Source organism: Ammospiza nelsoni, chromosome 15 (genome assembly GCF_027579445.1).
Source record: "Ammospiza nelsoni isolate bAmmNel1 chromosome 15, bAmmNel1.pri, whole genome shotgun sequence".
Taxonomy (NCBI): Eukaryota; Metazoa; Chordata; class Aves; order Passeriformes; family Passerellidae; genus Ammospiza; species Ammospiza nelsoni.
The window spans coordinates 1,760,480-1,776,212 of NC_080647.1; the positions used below are offsets into that span (position 1 = coordinate 1,760,480).

General features: G+C 39.7%; 1 protein-coding gene across 4 annotated transcripts in view; it reads right to left on the reverse strand.

Annotated features, from left to right (window-relative positions):
- Positions 1–15,733, reverse strand: part of DIAPH2 (diaphanous related formin 2) — a 171,291-nt gene that overhangs the window by 134,283 nt on the left and 21,275 nt on the right. For 3 of the 4 annotated variants that reach the window (XM_059483044.1, XM_059483041.1, XM_059483045.1), the window contains 12 exons: positions 13,960–13,980; positions 9,764–9,903; positions 9,315–9,389; positions 9,164–9,233; positions 8,076–8,212; positions 7,182–7,293; positions 4,802–4,912; positions 3,533–3,651; positions 2,486–2,602; positions 1,824–1,942; positions 1,472–1,536; positions 732–836 (listed from right to left, as the gene is read on the reverse strand). In XM_059483044.1, coding sequence (XP_059339027.1) covers positions 732–836; positions 1,472–1,536; positions 1,824–1,942; positions 2,486–2,602; positions 3,533–3,651; positions 4,802–4,912; positions 7,182–7,293; positions 8,076–8,212; positions 9,164–9,233; positions 9,315–9,389; positions 9,764–9,903; positions 13,960–13,980 — 1,191 coding nt within the window. The remainder of the gene's footprint in view (positions 1–731; positions 837–1,471; positions 1,537–1,823; positions 1,943–2,485; positions 2,603–3,532; positions 3,652–4,801; positions 4,913–7,181; positions 7,294–8,075; positions 8,213–9,163; positions 9,234–9,314; positions 9,390–9,763; positions 9,904–13,959; positions 13,981–15,733) is intronic. The other variant, XM_059483043.1, reaches the window with a different exon arrangement.

Genomic DNA, 15,733 nt, shown 5'->3' on the forward strand with positions numbered 1-15,733 from the left:
AGGATTAACAATTAATTAGACTAAAAGTACATTTTTTATTTTGCACAAGACACAATGTGTTTCTTTGCTCACAAGTTATAATGCAACAATTGCTGGAGAACTCATTAAAACATTTGTCACATTTCAGTGGAACACTGGCTTGTAGGAATTTGTAACAAACACAAAAATTGGCAAGAAGGAAGTAAGAACAGGAGTGTTTGAGTCTCCACCTTAGTGCCCAAGTAGGAAGTGAGATCACAGGCTTTAAGGCAGAAAACAAAGACAAAAAGGCAGACCTTGTCTAGCATTGAAGGAGAAGAAAATAAGCCAGACTGAGGCAAAAGCACTAAATTATAATATCTGTTAGTTCCCAAAAGGTATAAATGACCTGTCTAAATCATAAAGCTGGTGTAAAAAATAAAAAAGGCTTTATATAAAAACTGTAAGAGTAAAAACTACATATAAAACCAAAAGCCTTTAAAAATAAACACTTCCAAAACAAAAATTTCTGCAACACACACAGAAGGAGCAATGTGAAAGCTAGACAAATACCTGCATAAAAAAAAAAAACAGACTGGATGCAAGATTAACTATCCTTAGTAACTTATGCTGGCTGCCAAACAAATCAGTACACCTTTACCAGACATTCCAAACTCCAGACAGACAAGTTATTCAGGGGCAATTTCTTCTCAACTCCTCCACCAAAAAAACCTCACTCAGCTGTGGAACTTAATGTGACATTATTTTATTACCTGGGTCCGGAGCTGTTTGACTTCTGATTCAAGTTCTTTGATTTTCTCCTCTCGTTTCTGCAGCTCTGCTTGTGCCTCTTGCCGAGCTGTGAACTCTTCATCAAACTGTCAAGATTTAACCAGCACAGCAGAGTTAGTCCAGTTATGGCCACACCAGAGCCTACACTGGCAAGAATTCTTTGAACAACATCAGAGCTGCAGCAATTATGCAATTTTAATCCTTTTAGCAGCATTTTTCTCTCTAACATGTTCACTTTTAGCACCAAAATTTTTTCCATCAACAAGTCAATGACAGAGAGCCACCCAGACCCAGCTACTCAGATCAGGTTCTTCCCTCCAAGAGAACACTGCAGACTTCTCAAACCAAACTCAAGTACACATCTATTGCACCCAGCTTAAATTCATTAAAAATTAAACCAGCAATCATCATGTTCAAGAACATGTTTTGCCGTTTGGCTGAAAATGCCTACTTAGACCAGAGCAGCAAAAAACACCAAAATTTGGAATTACTTCAATACACACCTCCATAATACCAGAACTTCAGTACTACTGCAGCTAAAATAGCACATTTATTCATTTCTTTAAGCTTATACCCATACTTAAGTTATTTAATTATGATTATTTCAGGACAGGAGACCAACAAGTGGAATTGTGAGAGTCACTATTTCCCACTTTCAGCTGAGAAACAAGCTGATTGTGTTCCTGTCGTGATTCTGTTCCACACCATGAGCAGGACTTACCTTCCTGGAAAATTCTGCTGCTTTCTTTTCACTCTCTTCTACTTTAGCCTTGTCCACACAGGCATCTAGAATTTAAATAAAATACCACACACAAATCAAGTCACACACATCACAGCTCTGAGGTGCTTCCAGCCATCATTTCCCTGTAAGCCCATGACACAAAAGCAACAGGCATTTATTTTTCTGACCCTGTCTCATTTCATTAAAGGGTACAGCATTTGGGCTGGTACTCCACCAGCACACCTGTAGCTTACATGCATATTTCCAGAATATGACAAAATTCCCAGCCAGTGCAAGTCTAAACAGAAGAATACAAAGAAAAACAAGGTCAAACTGCTCAAAGAGTACAAACCAACAAGATGTGTAAAATTGATGTCCATCCTTCCTCTGTATTTAAAATCTGGGTCCATGCCACTGCAGTGCAGCACTATCTGAGACACACATTCTTCTATGATCTTGTAATACTGAGGTCTGAAACAGGAAACATTTACAAGACAGTAAGAACATGAACAAGACTTTCTGCAGTTGGGGAAAGGGGGCAACTAACTCCTAATATCTGAGTTCTACAGGTGCCAGAAGAAGCACCAAGTTCAAACTGTTATTTGTAAATATTTTGGATGGGATGCCTCGACCTTGCTATGACACTGAGCTGCACATAAGAGAAGTTCACACTGAAAAGAGGAGATTCAAGGCACAAGGGAGTATTTTCAATTCTCAGTTGCACAACTTCCATGTTCTTTGAAGCAATGAATATATCAAACTTGAATAAAGAAAAAGTACCCAACAAATAAGAGGTTTTTGGGATGAGGGTGTTAGACTAAGCTTCAAGTCTTTGAAATAAACACAATTATATTTACCAAGACCTTTTTAATACTAACATGGAACAAAAAGGAAAACAACACATCAGCCTCAAAGAGTGGCTCTGTAGGCATGAGCTGCCTCAGTTTAGCAGGGTCTTCATTTCTCTTCTTGCCCCTGCTCCCCCCAAAAGCCCAGCCTGGCAGCTGCTCTCACCGGACATAGTAATCGTTCCTGATCAGCAGGAAATGCTGGAGAATTGACAGGAAGTAATTTTCAGAAGAAGTATCTTTCACCATATTGTACAGCAGGTGAAATACTTCGCTCACATCAGTGCAAGCATTGTTAAGAAAAAAGCACTATTTAAAAAAACAATTTTAATAACAAACAAAATCCCAAAAAACCCCACTGCAGTCAGAACAGCCACCCCACCCAAACACAGCTCCCCAGACAGTTCCCTTATTTTTCAAGCAAAACCCCTCCACACTTTGAGCTCCTATCCTTAGCAGCAAATACTATTTCTCACTAAGACTGCGCACAGAATTTCTGTGCCCTGTTTATCAATTAGGAAATGTTTCATTATTAAATCAGAACAATCAGATATAGACTTCATGTTTTAGAATCCTGTAAAAACATTTCACACAAAGCTTTGTTCCCACTCTGAGCTCAGCCAGGCTGTTGGTCAACACACACTGGGCAATCTTTGTCATTTCCTAGAGATGACCCCTGTTTGTAATGACCTGTTCTGCACAGCAACAACATTGCAGGGCATTTTACAGTCCTCCCACTGATTGCCTCTACCTCCCCCTGCTTCCTCCTAAAACCTGCAAGCAGCCGTTCTGAACTTAGGGAACTTGAAATTTCCTGCTCCTTCACAGCTAGAAAAGGCACACATCTGTAGTGCTTCAGAACCTACAAGAAATTTTGTTCCTTTTACTATCAAAACTCATTTTTCTTCAAACTTATGATCTTCCACGGGTATAATTTTATCTCTTGATGTATTATGAGACAGAGTTTAGCTTAATAAATGTTATTTTTGAAAAATTAATTCAGTTCCCAATGACTTACATTTGACATGCAAATTTAAGCACTAATTATCCAAATATTTTCCAACAAAAAAAGCAACTGGAGAGAAATCTGCTTGACAAAGCCCCTGGTAAGACATACAACTGAGACAAATAACCTGCACATAGAGCACTGTAATTTCCATTTAATAAAGTTCTGAAACAACACAAGTTAGAACAGCATTTCCTTAAAGGATATTCCATTTCAGCTTTGATGTCATTGAGACGATGTGACAGTTCAAAGTGGTCTTCATCTTTGTTCTCATCAAACACCCTCAGCTGAATATCAAGCTCTTCATTTTCCTTATCTTTCAAGGCCTGTTTTTCAAGGTAAAGTATATCTTAATTTTCCCTTTTTTAAAGCAAAAATTCCCCCCTTGAAGGACTGCACTGCGATGAAATGTAAGACATCAACCTTTAGAACAGCAACAAGATTCAATTCAGTACCTGGGCTTTTTTATTATAATGATTCAACTGAGAAAAACTAAGGGCAAAACATCAGCTCACAGAGCAGGTATGGGCTACAGAACAACCAAGAAAACTTCCAATTGAATCCATTTCTCTTAATGGGACACAGCAGTTCCTGTTTGTTAATGTCAAAATTCCATTACAAAACCACAATAGGTATATTTCAAAACATTAATTGGCATGAGGTTAAGAAGTTTAAACAAGTGTAAAAAGATTTGTTCAGATGTTCCACAGCAAATAAAGTCACTAGATCATATTAATCTATCTACATGATATAAACCTAAAAATATCCCTAAGAAAAAATAACATCACACATCAGAAAGTGTCTCAAGGCTGAATGAGCCAAAAATGGAAGTTTTTGTTTCTGACAAATGGACAATTTGAAATTTCTCACCTTAAAAGTCATAGCAGAATAAATTGTTTCAGACAAACATAAGCAGGTACTCCAGTTTTTCTCTCTTTTCTAAGTGATGAATACCTTAAGTACACCTATTTTTGATGCAAGCATCAGAATGGTTTCTTGGCTAAGAGATACAAATCTCACCCAAGTCAGAAATATTCCTGTCTGTGCAGCTGCATGAAGACAGACATGCAGCCTCAGAATGAATTTCTGATTTGATTTTTCTTTAAAATGTCCCAATGCATTCTCAGCAGGCAGATAAAAGAAAACCAGATTTCACAGAAAACAACAGGAACAGCACATACAAAGAATGTGAATCTGGTTCCACAGCCAGATTCACATTGACTGCATGTGCTTTGAGCTCATTATGCAGCATTTGGCTACCCTCAATTAATTTCTAATATATTGACTTGTTTCAACTACTATTTTGCAGCTCATGGGAATCTGAATTTGTAACTCTGCAGGCTGAAGCAGATTTGGGCTGATAATCTGACCCTCTGCTCCCCCAAATCCTTCCCATCTGCTGTCCTGGTTAAACAGTTTGCTTATCTGCAGCATTCACGGTGGACAGTGACCAACTCCTGCATACAAGGCACTCACAGGCAATATTTTCTTCAGGCCACAACGTAAAAACTCATTTCTCAAGTGTATCCTGAAGTCAAGGTCCTCAGGAGATGTAACAAGGGCATTGATGAGCTGCATACATGCCACCTGCAATCAGAAACACAGAATGGAAATCAATACTTCAGTCACTGCTTCAGTTGATTTATAAAACCAAAAAGACGGAAATTATTTCTTATGCAGCACACATGCAACACTTGGGTTTATTTTAGCACCATCAAATTTTCTCTGTTTCCATATCAGGATGCTTCCACTGTATCAAAGGAGTACCACATGAATGATCATTACAGAGTAATGTCATTGACTGGTTTGAGCTGGAAGGGACCTCAAAGCCCACCCAGTGCCACCCCTGCCATGGCAGGGACCCCTTCCACTGTCCCAGGGTGTCCCAAGCCCTGTCCAATGTGGCCTGGGACACTTCCAGGGGCCCCCCACCCTAAAATCATGCCCTAGTTATTCCCAAACTGAAGTTTCCCATTGTGCCTCCCTTTGTTTCTCCTCAGCATTCACCAGTCTGAAAGCAAACTGTTTCTACAATAACTAACATCTTAAAACCCACCCAACAAACACCCATACCCAAATTAGCCACATCACCAGGTGTTTTTTCCATTCCTGCAGAGCCCTTGTGCAAAATGCCTGGTCTCAGGGTAGTGGCTAATGCTTTAATTGAACAGCTGTGCACTTTAATTGATTTATTTGAAAACAGGTAGACAACAACACAACACCAAAAGTGCTGATCCACTTTAAAAGACTAAAATGGGACTCAAGGGAAATAGCAAGTTTGGTAAAAGACGTTAACTGCAAATAGAAGTAGCTTCAGAGTAGGACAAAAAAAATCAATAGCTGCAGAGGAAAAAAAATCAGATAAAAAGCACCTTTCTGTTTTAATTACATTCACTATTTAGCTTTAATAGAACACCTTATGGAGTCTCAAATTTCTATTAAAACACCCTTTCAAAGGCACTCTCTTGATAGAGCTGCATCTTCAGATAATGCAGTATCATCATGCTTGCTTGAATGATTCTTGTTATTTTACTACTATGACATGACTTAACAAGCCAAAGCACATGTCCAATCTGAAATTAATAGAGAGAAGAGGTGCCATCTGCTCTGATTGCTCCTGCCAGAGAGACTCTGCCTTAATGGCTTGTGCTAATACATTCCCAGCAAAGAAGGATTTTGTCAGAACCACGGTAATGAGTCTTGCAATGGTGCCTTCACTGGGGTAGCAGTGAGCTTGGGGAGGGGAGCTGGCAGCAGTGGGGGGTGGTGGCTGTTGTTTGCCTTAAATCAACAAGGTCATGGAGTGGGAGACAACTCCAGAATGGATTCTCCAGCGATAGCACTATTAAGATTAGAACATCATTTATAGACGCTTATTGGCCATCATTAACTCATCAGCTCTGAAACAAGAGGTGCTGATGGTAAACACAGCATTAAGGCAGCTGCAGCTGATGTGGATTTGAGCCAAGACTGGAAAAAGGCATCCCAAGGATACCTGCCCTGCCTGTATTTTCCCATATCTTTCAGCCAAGGTAGCTGAAAAATAAATTTTTGTACAAAATGTGCATAACTACTGTGCAATGAGAAGGCCATAAGTCAAAGTTATCTCTTATTAGGATATTCAGCCACTTGGCCTCTATGCAAAAATGGCAGTAACAAAAAAACCCAACCAATCCCAACTAAAAAAAGCTCACATCTTAATGCCAACCAAAACTCTGGTAAACATAAAATATTTATCTCTATCCATGGACAAGCAGCAATGAACATGATCTAAGTCATGACAGTAACAACCACTGGCACAGATTACTTAATTAAAATAATTTTGAAAGCTCAGTAGGTTCACCTCACCCTCAGAGAGGCACTATGGCTGGTGAAAGGCACACATTGAGCACACACAGCAGGAATGCAGAGTCCTTGTTGACAAAAGTACCAATAATATCCTGCTGCACTTCACTCATCCCAAAAGGGACCCTGCCAAAAATGGGCACACCCCATGCTAACCCTGCCGTAATTAGCATAAATCTGAATATTTAAAGGCCACAGGTACTGCTGCCTAAAGTACCAGCACTAGGCCAGATTTATCACCTGAACATTACACCTGGCATCCAAGGAAAGAAATATCACCAATTACTCTCTTTATAAGATCAAGATTTCTTAATCCTATTTTTGGGACAGGAAGTGAGTTCCTTGGCCTCTCACCAGCTAACAAGTAGAAAATCCAGTACCAGTAGGCCAGTTGTATTTATTTCTCCTCTTTTACTGATGAACAGCACTAGAAGATGTGTGTGAATCACAGCTCCCCAGGCCATAGACAGTGCTCAGCCTTTCCCTGAAGCACACACACACACAGACTCACCTGCAGCTGGATGAACTCGTGGTTCTCCAGGCCCTCCACGATCTGGGAGAAGCGTTCCTCCCTGTTGTGCCTCTCGGCAGCAGTGGTTATAGCACCTAAAAGCTTGTCCAGCCTAAGAGAGAGGCAGACTGTCAGGAGAGCTCAGCACAGCCAGCTCTCTCATTTCCAACATACTGAGCTCAATGCTCACACGACTCAAGGCTTAGTGCACTCACAGAGTTTAAATGCACTCATCTACAGAAGCTGAAAACAACTCAAGAACAAGTGTTATAAATGTCTACAAGGTTAATGTTGAAATAGAAAAAAGGGGAGACTAAATCTCTCTATTATTATTTCAGCAATGAAACAACCAATGAGAAGAAAAAATCCCTCCCTTCGCAAACTGCGCACTTGATAACAGTGGACGTGTTTTACATCTGGAAATTCTAATCAACTGTCCTTTCAGGAATCAGAATGTTTTAATCCATTTATTGCATAGAAGACATGAAGTTTAACCATTTTAACCTTCAGTAAATAAACACAGTGGGAAATTTACAGCAAACATATGCCAAGTGATCATCTTTGTTTTAAAAATCTCATGGGCAAGTGCTAAATAACTCCAAGTTGAACTGTTCCAAAGCCCAGCTGTAAATCTGTAAACGGAAACTCCTGGTTCCTGTGGTAGAGGTGATTTGTCCTTTCACACCTTCCACTTCAGCCACACTGCGTAGGTCTCTGCTCATTTGCTTTTCTCTGATTTAATACTGAATTAGGGCAACACAACAGGTGAAGTCTCTTTAATTTTAAACCACATTAAACACTTGTCAGGTTACATTTGTTTCATTGACAAGTTTTCTCACCTGTGTCCAAATTAACAACTCATAAGCACCAAAAAAGCTTCAATATCTGACTTACATGTTTTCCTCCCCAACAATGCAGATAGCAGAAAGGATTTTCACTGTCTCAGTCATCATGTGGGGTTGCTTTGGATCAATTGCTCTTGACAGCAGCAAGAGGCTCCTTTCATCTCCTAGGATCCTTTGCAAACCGTACTGGCAGAAACAAAAAGCTCTTGGTGAAAAGGTTGTGCTTGCTTGGAAATTCATCCCCAACTTGAGATCCTGAGGGATTGTCCCAGCTCCTCCCTCCCAGAGGGGTTTGGCAGCACCTCACCAAAACCCCATGAACCCCTGGCCCTCACTGCTTGGGGACACAGGTCAGGGTCCCCAGAACGCATTTGAGGCATTCTCCTGATAGAGATTCAGCTCCTCAGGACCTTGTAAAATCAGTCCCCACCAAGAAACAAGTCAGGTTTTATTTTATGTCTATAACTGAAACACCTCTGAAGTATGAAACCTCTGCTTTTCTCCCTTTCATTTCTAAACTGAGCAAAAATAATTATAAGTAACTTTTACGCAGTTTTATTTGCTGGAGAAGATACACAAATATAAGACTTCAGATTTTGCTATGAATAAAATAAAATTACAAGTTTCACACATCAGCTTCTAGAAGGTACTCAGTCTGTTAACCTGAGTAACCTGTATTAGAAACAAATCAGATACAACTTAACCTAACCCTTTAACCATGACCTACCAACTTAAAAACTGCAGCTAAAAAGATATCAAATCCTACTCAATTTAAATCAGGTAGAAAGTACATTATATTAACAAATAAGTATTGAAATCTGAACTTGGAAAGCTTTTTTTTAAGTTTCCAAGTAATTAACTTCCAAATTTACTTACCTTAAATTTATACTATCATCCTCTCTTTATGAAATATTTTACTTCCACAAATCAATAATTTAACAAAACTAAGAAAAAATGCAGAAAGGTTCATGAGGAAGACTCTCAACAGAAGTTACACTAAGTTTAAGACCTACATTCCCAAAGAGTTAAGCACTGGATAGACAAGCTCTCCTCCCCTCTCCAACATTTACCATGTTATATACATGTTGAACTCAAACCCAAACATGATAAAATATGTGAATTTAAAATAATACTTACTTTATTGTTCATAAATGCTTTGAGGCACTGGATAAGTTTATGTTGATTCTTCTTATCAATACTTTCTTGCCTTGAAAAGAAAGGGGAAAATCACATAAGGAAAATCCTCACAACCTCCCCATCCCTCCCTTCAAATGATCCAGGTCCTTACTGTTTCTTGTCCAGAAGCTTTTCCAACGCATCCAACAGGAGCCCAAGACCTTCATGTCCAAAATTGTTAACCCAGCTGGAAAAAAAACCCAAAGAAAAAAGCTTTTACTTATTTCTTAATCAAATGCAGAACTTGCAAAGCCATATCTCTGTTCTGCTTGTGCATCCCTTCACAGGCTCCACTCTTGTCTCACTTCCCAAAAGATCTGATCAGCCATGAAGGCAAACAGCTCCAACAAGTACAAATTGCTGAAAGCCACAGAGAAAGGTGAGGAGATCCTGCAGACAGCTGCAAGCATTTCACTGCTCCGATCAGGGTGCTGAGAACACTGCTCTCCTGTCAACAAGCATTAGCATAATGACCCTGCTTCCCAAAAAACCCCAAAGCCCACAACTCCTGCTCAGCAAAAACAGCATGATGAAAACTCCTGCAGAAATTGCTCTGCTTACCTGACTGGGTTGCTGGTTAGAGACACTCTCAAAGACTCCAGGCAATTAAGAAGTTTCTCATCTGAAATTCCAGACCGCAGCTCATGGATGTACTCTTGTGAGGACAGGGTACATTCGTGCTTGCTGTTTTTGAGTCCCCCCTAGCACAGAAGGCAGAATGCTGCTGAGTGTTCCAGTGATCAAACAGTGCTCAGATGATAAAATAAAGCACTAATATTTCCACAGGAATTTCCAAATCACAGTACAAGTATTCAAGACAGCTGATTTGACTTGGATTTGTCATCAGTGTTTAATACTTTTGGTTTTACATCACAAGGATAATTATTTTTGCTGGAATCTTTTTCACTTTGAGTAGAAGTGCATGTACTACAAATGGAATAGAAACATTTAATTTCATCATTCAGCTGTATTTACATACATAATGAGAGTGTATTGGAAACAATCATAAAGTGAGACACACAAAAAACCCAGTTCATGCAACTCCCTGAGCCAACTTTTTGCTGTACCATAGCTCCTGTTTGACCCCTAATAGAGATCTCTAGAGGATCTTGTTTGCTGCAAAAAAATAATACAAGAGATTTGACAAAGAGCTACCTCCTGCTGAAGTGCCACTACACAAGAATAACTACTTACACAGTATTTCACTATTAAATACCTGAATATCAGTTTTTAGAGCTGGACTATTCAAACTCTTGAACAAGACAAAACACTTTTCCAAAAGGTGCAACTAATCTTTTGTACAGCTCTGACAAGTTGCAGCAGGCTTATCTCAGAAGAGTGGTTTTGATTCATTTGCAGCTCCTAAAGCTCCTTAGCTCTGAAGGGTCTGTTGAAGAGAGCCTGATAAAGATGTCATGGGTGCAAAGGCAGTATCAAGTGCCTGTCCTAGAAGAGGATTTATATGCATTTGGTTTTCATTGTATCACTTTCACCACAAATATTCCATTTTTTGTCTCCCTTTCACAAAGCTCCACTTCTTATGAAGCTGCTGCTTTGCTCTCTTCAAATTCTTACCATTCATTTTCCAAAAATACACTAAGTATGGCTGATGGCAAAATGACTTGGCTAAATTTAAATTAATGACTTTGACCTAGGCAGATTCCAGGCACACACCAGAACTGTGCTCACAATACACTTTCAGATTCAGAACAAAACCAGGACAGACTGACTGCGGTGAGACATCAGGCTCCTCTGCACTGTGTCAGCTTTGAAGCTGCTCCTTGCTGACATGCAAAGCACCTTCAGCTGGGCATCACATCAAAGGACCAAGGCAGAGATGAGTAAGAAGGATAAAAAGGGACTAGAATCAGTCTCCATCAACATCCTAAACAAAGAGATGCTCTTCCACCAAAAGAAAAAGGAATAAATGGAGGGGGGTTATATTTATAGGAATAGGAGCTGATTGTAAATTAGATTAATACATCAAAAGTCTTCAAAATTCAGAAAAACCATCACTCTGAAGGACCATAATGTAAAGAATTAGGAAAAAGGAAGAGCTTTATCCCATTGGATGGATGGGAATCAGAGAAGATTTTGTGTGTAACTAATGTACATCATCTCCACGGTCCAGATCCAACTGGGCACAAACGTTGTCATTTCAGCCATTCCCCAAATGGAAAAGAAGCGAACAGAAATGCTGCTGAGAGCCACAAAATGTACAGAGATGAGGCAATGGTAATGTAAGTCAGCCACTGCCTGTTCAGCTGGACCCTGACCAGCTCTCTAGAACGCAAGGCAGGGGCTCCTCCCAAAGATGAGCTTGCCCTTCCCCTGCAGCCTGCTGCCAGCTCCACAGGAGACTCCAGCTCACACCGGGGCAGCCTCAAGTCTTTGCTGCTCTTTGTTTCATTTTTAAACCAAGGTGGGATCCTGCTGCCTCCTCCTTCTGTGCCATCCAGGCCATTGGTGAAGCACCTCTGCTCTGCCTAGTCCCTTATTTTCAGAAGACCCATGACTCTCAAAAATAGATCAGCAATTCAAAAAGAACTGGCAGCTATGGTGCTCTGCTAAGGCTCTTTCCCACAGCTTGCAGGACAGGCACATTTCTTCATTGGTTCTTTAAAAAGCACCTTTAACTGCACAGCAATAAGGAACCAACTCCTCTTCCTCATTTTCTTCCTCCTTCAAAATGGATGGTCACTCAAGACAGCTCATAAAAAGCCATTCTTGAAATCTTTCAGAGAATTTTCAGATTACCAGGATTACTTTGTAATCAATGTCTCAGTCAATGTCTCAGTCTCAATCCACTCTCACCTCCAGCCATGCTAACTCAAATGCTGAACCAGATGCAACTTCTTTTATTTCCCTATTCAAAGAGAGTTTGACTGGAATACAATTTTTAAGTATTGCTATGCCTTTATATGAATCAGATTTTGATACAAACATTTTCCATTTACTTGGAGATGTAAGGTCTCAGTGAAAAATGTTTACAGGAGAACACCTAATAAAGATGGAAGCAAAAGGGAAGTAGAAAGAAACTGAAGAGGGCTGGGTCTCACATCAGAATGCTCAGAGATTAATCCAATGCTCAAGAATGAAAATCTTAGGAATTCCCTTACGACTGATCACCTTCAGTGTGACAATTAAGGCAGAGGAAGATTCCCTGGTGCCAGCTCCAATGAGAGCCTGCACCACACAGCAGTCCCTCCAGTGCTGAGGGTCCCATGTAAAATTCAAGCTCCCGAGTTCCCATGAAGGGGAAACCTCTGCCATCTCTACAACCCAACAGTACTAATGGGAACACCCCAAAATTCCTCCCTGATCACGGTGGATCTGTAAATCTTGAAGGGAACAGCTCCACGTGCTGGCAGCAGCAAACAGGTCCCAAAGGATGAACCCCGGAGGAGGCACTCGGAGGTGCAAGAGCTCTTCAAGCAATGATATGCAAAGACATACACCAGGCACAGCATTTCTGATTTAGTATTTAGCAAGTTATTTGCACAAAAACATGCTTTTAATGCAGAGCTGCTCTTGCTCTCTATCAGACCCTGAACCCAAAGGCATGGGGAAGAAAACATGTTAGAATTTCTCCTCTACCCATTGTGGGAGTATCAGCTTGCTTTATAAAATAATCTCACAAAGCAGCTGTTCAGGCCAATTCACACCAAAAGGAAATTACACAGCAGCAGTGGTTTTAACACACTGAGCTGGAAAATTAATAATTTGGCCCCTCAAAAATCAAATACTTTTAAATACATAAGCACAATGAAGATATTCTCCTCAATTAGGGGAAGAACCAATAGTGTGCACAAAAGTAAAAAGTACTGGTGAACACAAAAGTCTCTTTAAAGGTCACTATGAATAAAACAAAGCCAAGAGAAAAATATACAAGAATATAGTGTGTAGGAGAGAAACCTAACTACATCTGAGGTGATGATTAGGCAGTTTCAAGTCATAGATTGTTCTCTATTTCTACTACAAAATTTAATTACTGAATATGATCTTAGTAGAAAGCCTTACTGTATCTGAAAAGCCTGTTCTGGCTGTAATCAAAAATAAAGTCCATCCATAATTTAAAAGAAAATTTTTGCTTTCAACCACTATTTTAAATTCATATGTAATTATTCCCAAAAAATCCCACACAATAGGAAGCAAAAACTTGCTGAACTCACTCCAACAAATGAAACCCCAAATATTTGTCTATAATATTTGAATTCAATCAAAACAACATAAAACGTAGATGAGTCCTTAATAAGAGAAAAGTTATGCTCTCAGTGATCTCATCTGAAACATATTGACCTCCTGGATCCTCTAAATTAATCTTATTGTCACATTGATCTGCTGAAGTTGGCATTTCCAAGACAAGCTATGAATAACAACAATTAGAGCATAAAAAATTCCCCATCAGAACAGAATGAAGTAAGCCAAATATTGTCAATTTTAAATTTCAAGTGTCTGCCTTCAATAAAAGGCAAGGCAAGCTTAAATTGTATTTGTTGCTCACAGTGAAGAGATGAGCTCAGTGAGTTCGAAGTATTTGGAAACAGACTCCTGAAAACTTGAAGAAATCCCTCAAAAGTGTAAGCAATGATCTCATTCTGCTAAGATCAACATGATTGACAATTACTTTGATAAAATAAGGATTCAGTTGTGCCCACTGAACTTTTAAAACCCAGATAAAAGTCCAAACTATTCCAGCCTAATCTCTAAAAAGTGAAGTTCATAAGAGAAAACAAAACTCTCGTGTTCGTACTCACCGGAACTTTACTTCCGACTATCTGCATGCAGTGGTCAGCCAAGAGAGGTTATTGTGTAAAAAAGATAATAATAATACATAAATAAATACAGCACAGCACTTAGTAGGATGTAGTTGCACACACATTTTTCAGTGTTTAATCATTAGTAGTAGTAACATTCTCTTATTACTTTATCAACCTGTTTAGGGGTTAGAGCTTCTCTACAGAAAAAAGCTCAAATGCTACTTCTCTGCATTTGAGCTCTACAGCAGGAGCATCAATTTCAAATTCTTATGTTTTGCTGCTGAATCCTCAGTATTTGACACATTTGCCTACAAATAACTGAATACCTGTCTTGACAGCTACATCTTGAAAGATTAAAAATGCCATTTGTTAAAATTATCGGGTCAGATACTTTACATATGACACTGAGAACACTAATGGCATACTGACTTCCTTGTATGTATAACAACTGCTTTTATTATGGAGCTTTTGATCTGTTTAGATGATGTCACCACTGAATTTAATTAAGTTTTTGTAATCAAAAACATAGCCTACAGTTATAACTCCAACTTGCATTTCAGAAAATCTCACATGGCATTTTTATTCAACTGCTCGGTATGGATGCTTTTAATTACATGGATAATTAAACAGTGATTTTCAGAACGCCATCTCCTCTTTACCATGGAACAGCATCTCTCTATATTCATGAACAAAAAGGTGACTTTCCCCAGGGGAAAGTGCAGGCAGGCAGCACATCTGTGCCCTGTTCTGCCCCCCTGCACAAATGCCCACAATGCTGGGAGCACAGGGACATCCGCTCCAGCAGGGCAGCCTCTGTGCTCACCTGAGCTCACCTGCTGCAGGCTGCCAGCTCACTGCACAACCACCTTCCTCTGAGCACCACTGCTCTGCTCAGCCTCCCCCTGCTTCATTTTCTACTCTTTTCTCTCCCATTTTTCCTTTAGGGACTCTTTCAGAAACAAAAGTCACTGCAAGTCTCTACAATCAACACTTCTCTTCCTGAAGAAGTTTCCCCTAGAAGCACAGAAGGGATTGCCATCAGCAGACAATCTCCTCTCCTAATCTATTATCTTCTCCTCTCACCAATGTTCAACTAGTCAGTACAGCACAAAATGTCACCAGGGTCATTTGTGGAACAGAATCTCAATCCTTCACCAGTTCTCAGGTATCATTTCCATGGTCAACAACCTTTCTCTTCAAGTGAGAGAAGGAATGAGAAGCACAGAAAATCACTTCCCATGAAAGCATCCAGCTCATCAGCTCCTACATGTCCTCCATGGCCAAGGAGAACTTTCTTCACCCAGTGAAACCCAAAGTTCCTCTCTCAGAACTCCGAAGACAAGTGTTTCAGAAAAGCATGGTCAACATGCTGCAGACAGCACGCAGGCAGAGAAAATGAAGCACCAAATTGAAAATAATCTGGTTAAGACAACATCAGAAAATGAGAGTGATATTTTCACATGAAGGGAGGGAGATCAAAAGCCTAATTAAAACAAACATGAAATGAACCACAAGAAAAGTGACATCAACTGTTAAATGTGTTTTGTGAGCTCTAAGCAGAAGGTCCAAGTGTAAAAAGGGAAGACAGATAATTATCTGTGACAAAAGAAAAAGGTAGAAAATTTAAAGACAGATCATTTTGAATGCAACCAGCATTTTCATGGAAGACAATCCTGAAGAAAGGAAAGTTTGACAATTCATGATGCAGTAAAGATTGAGTAGGGCTTGAATTCATTGAGCAGAATAGTAGTTGCTCTGAACAGAAGATGAA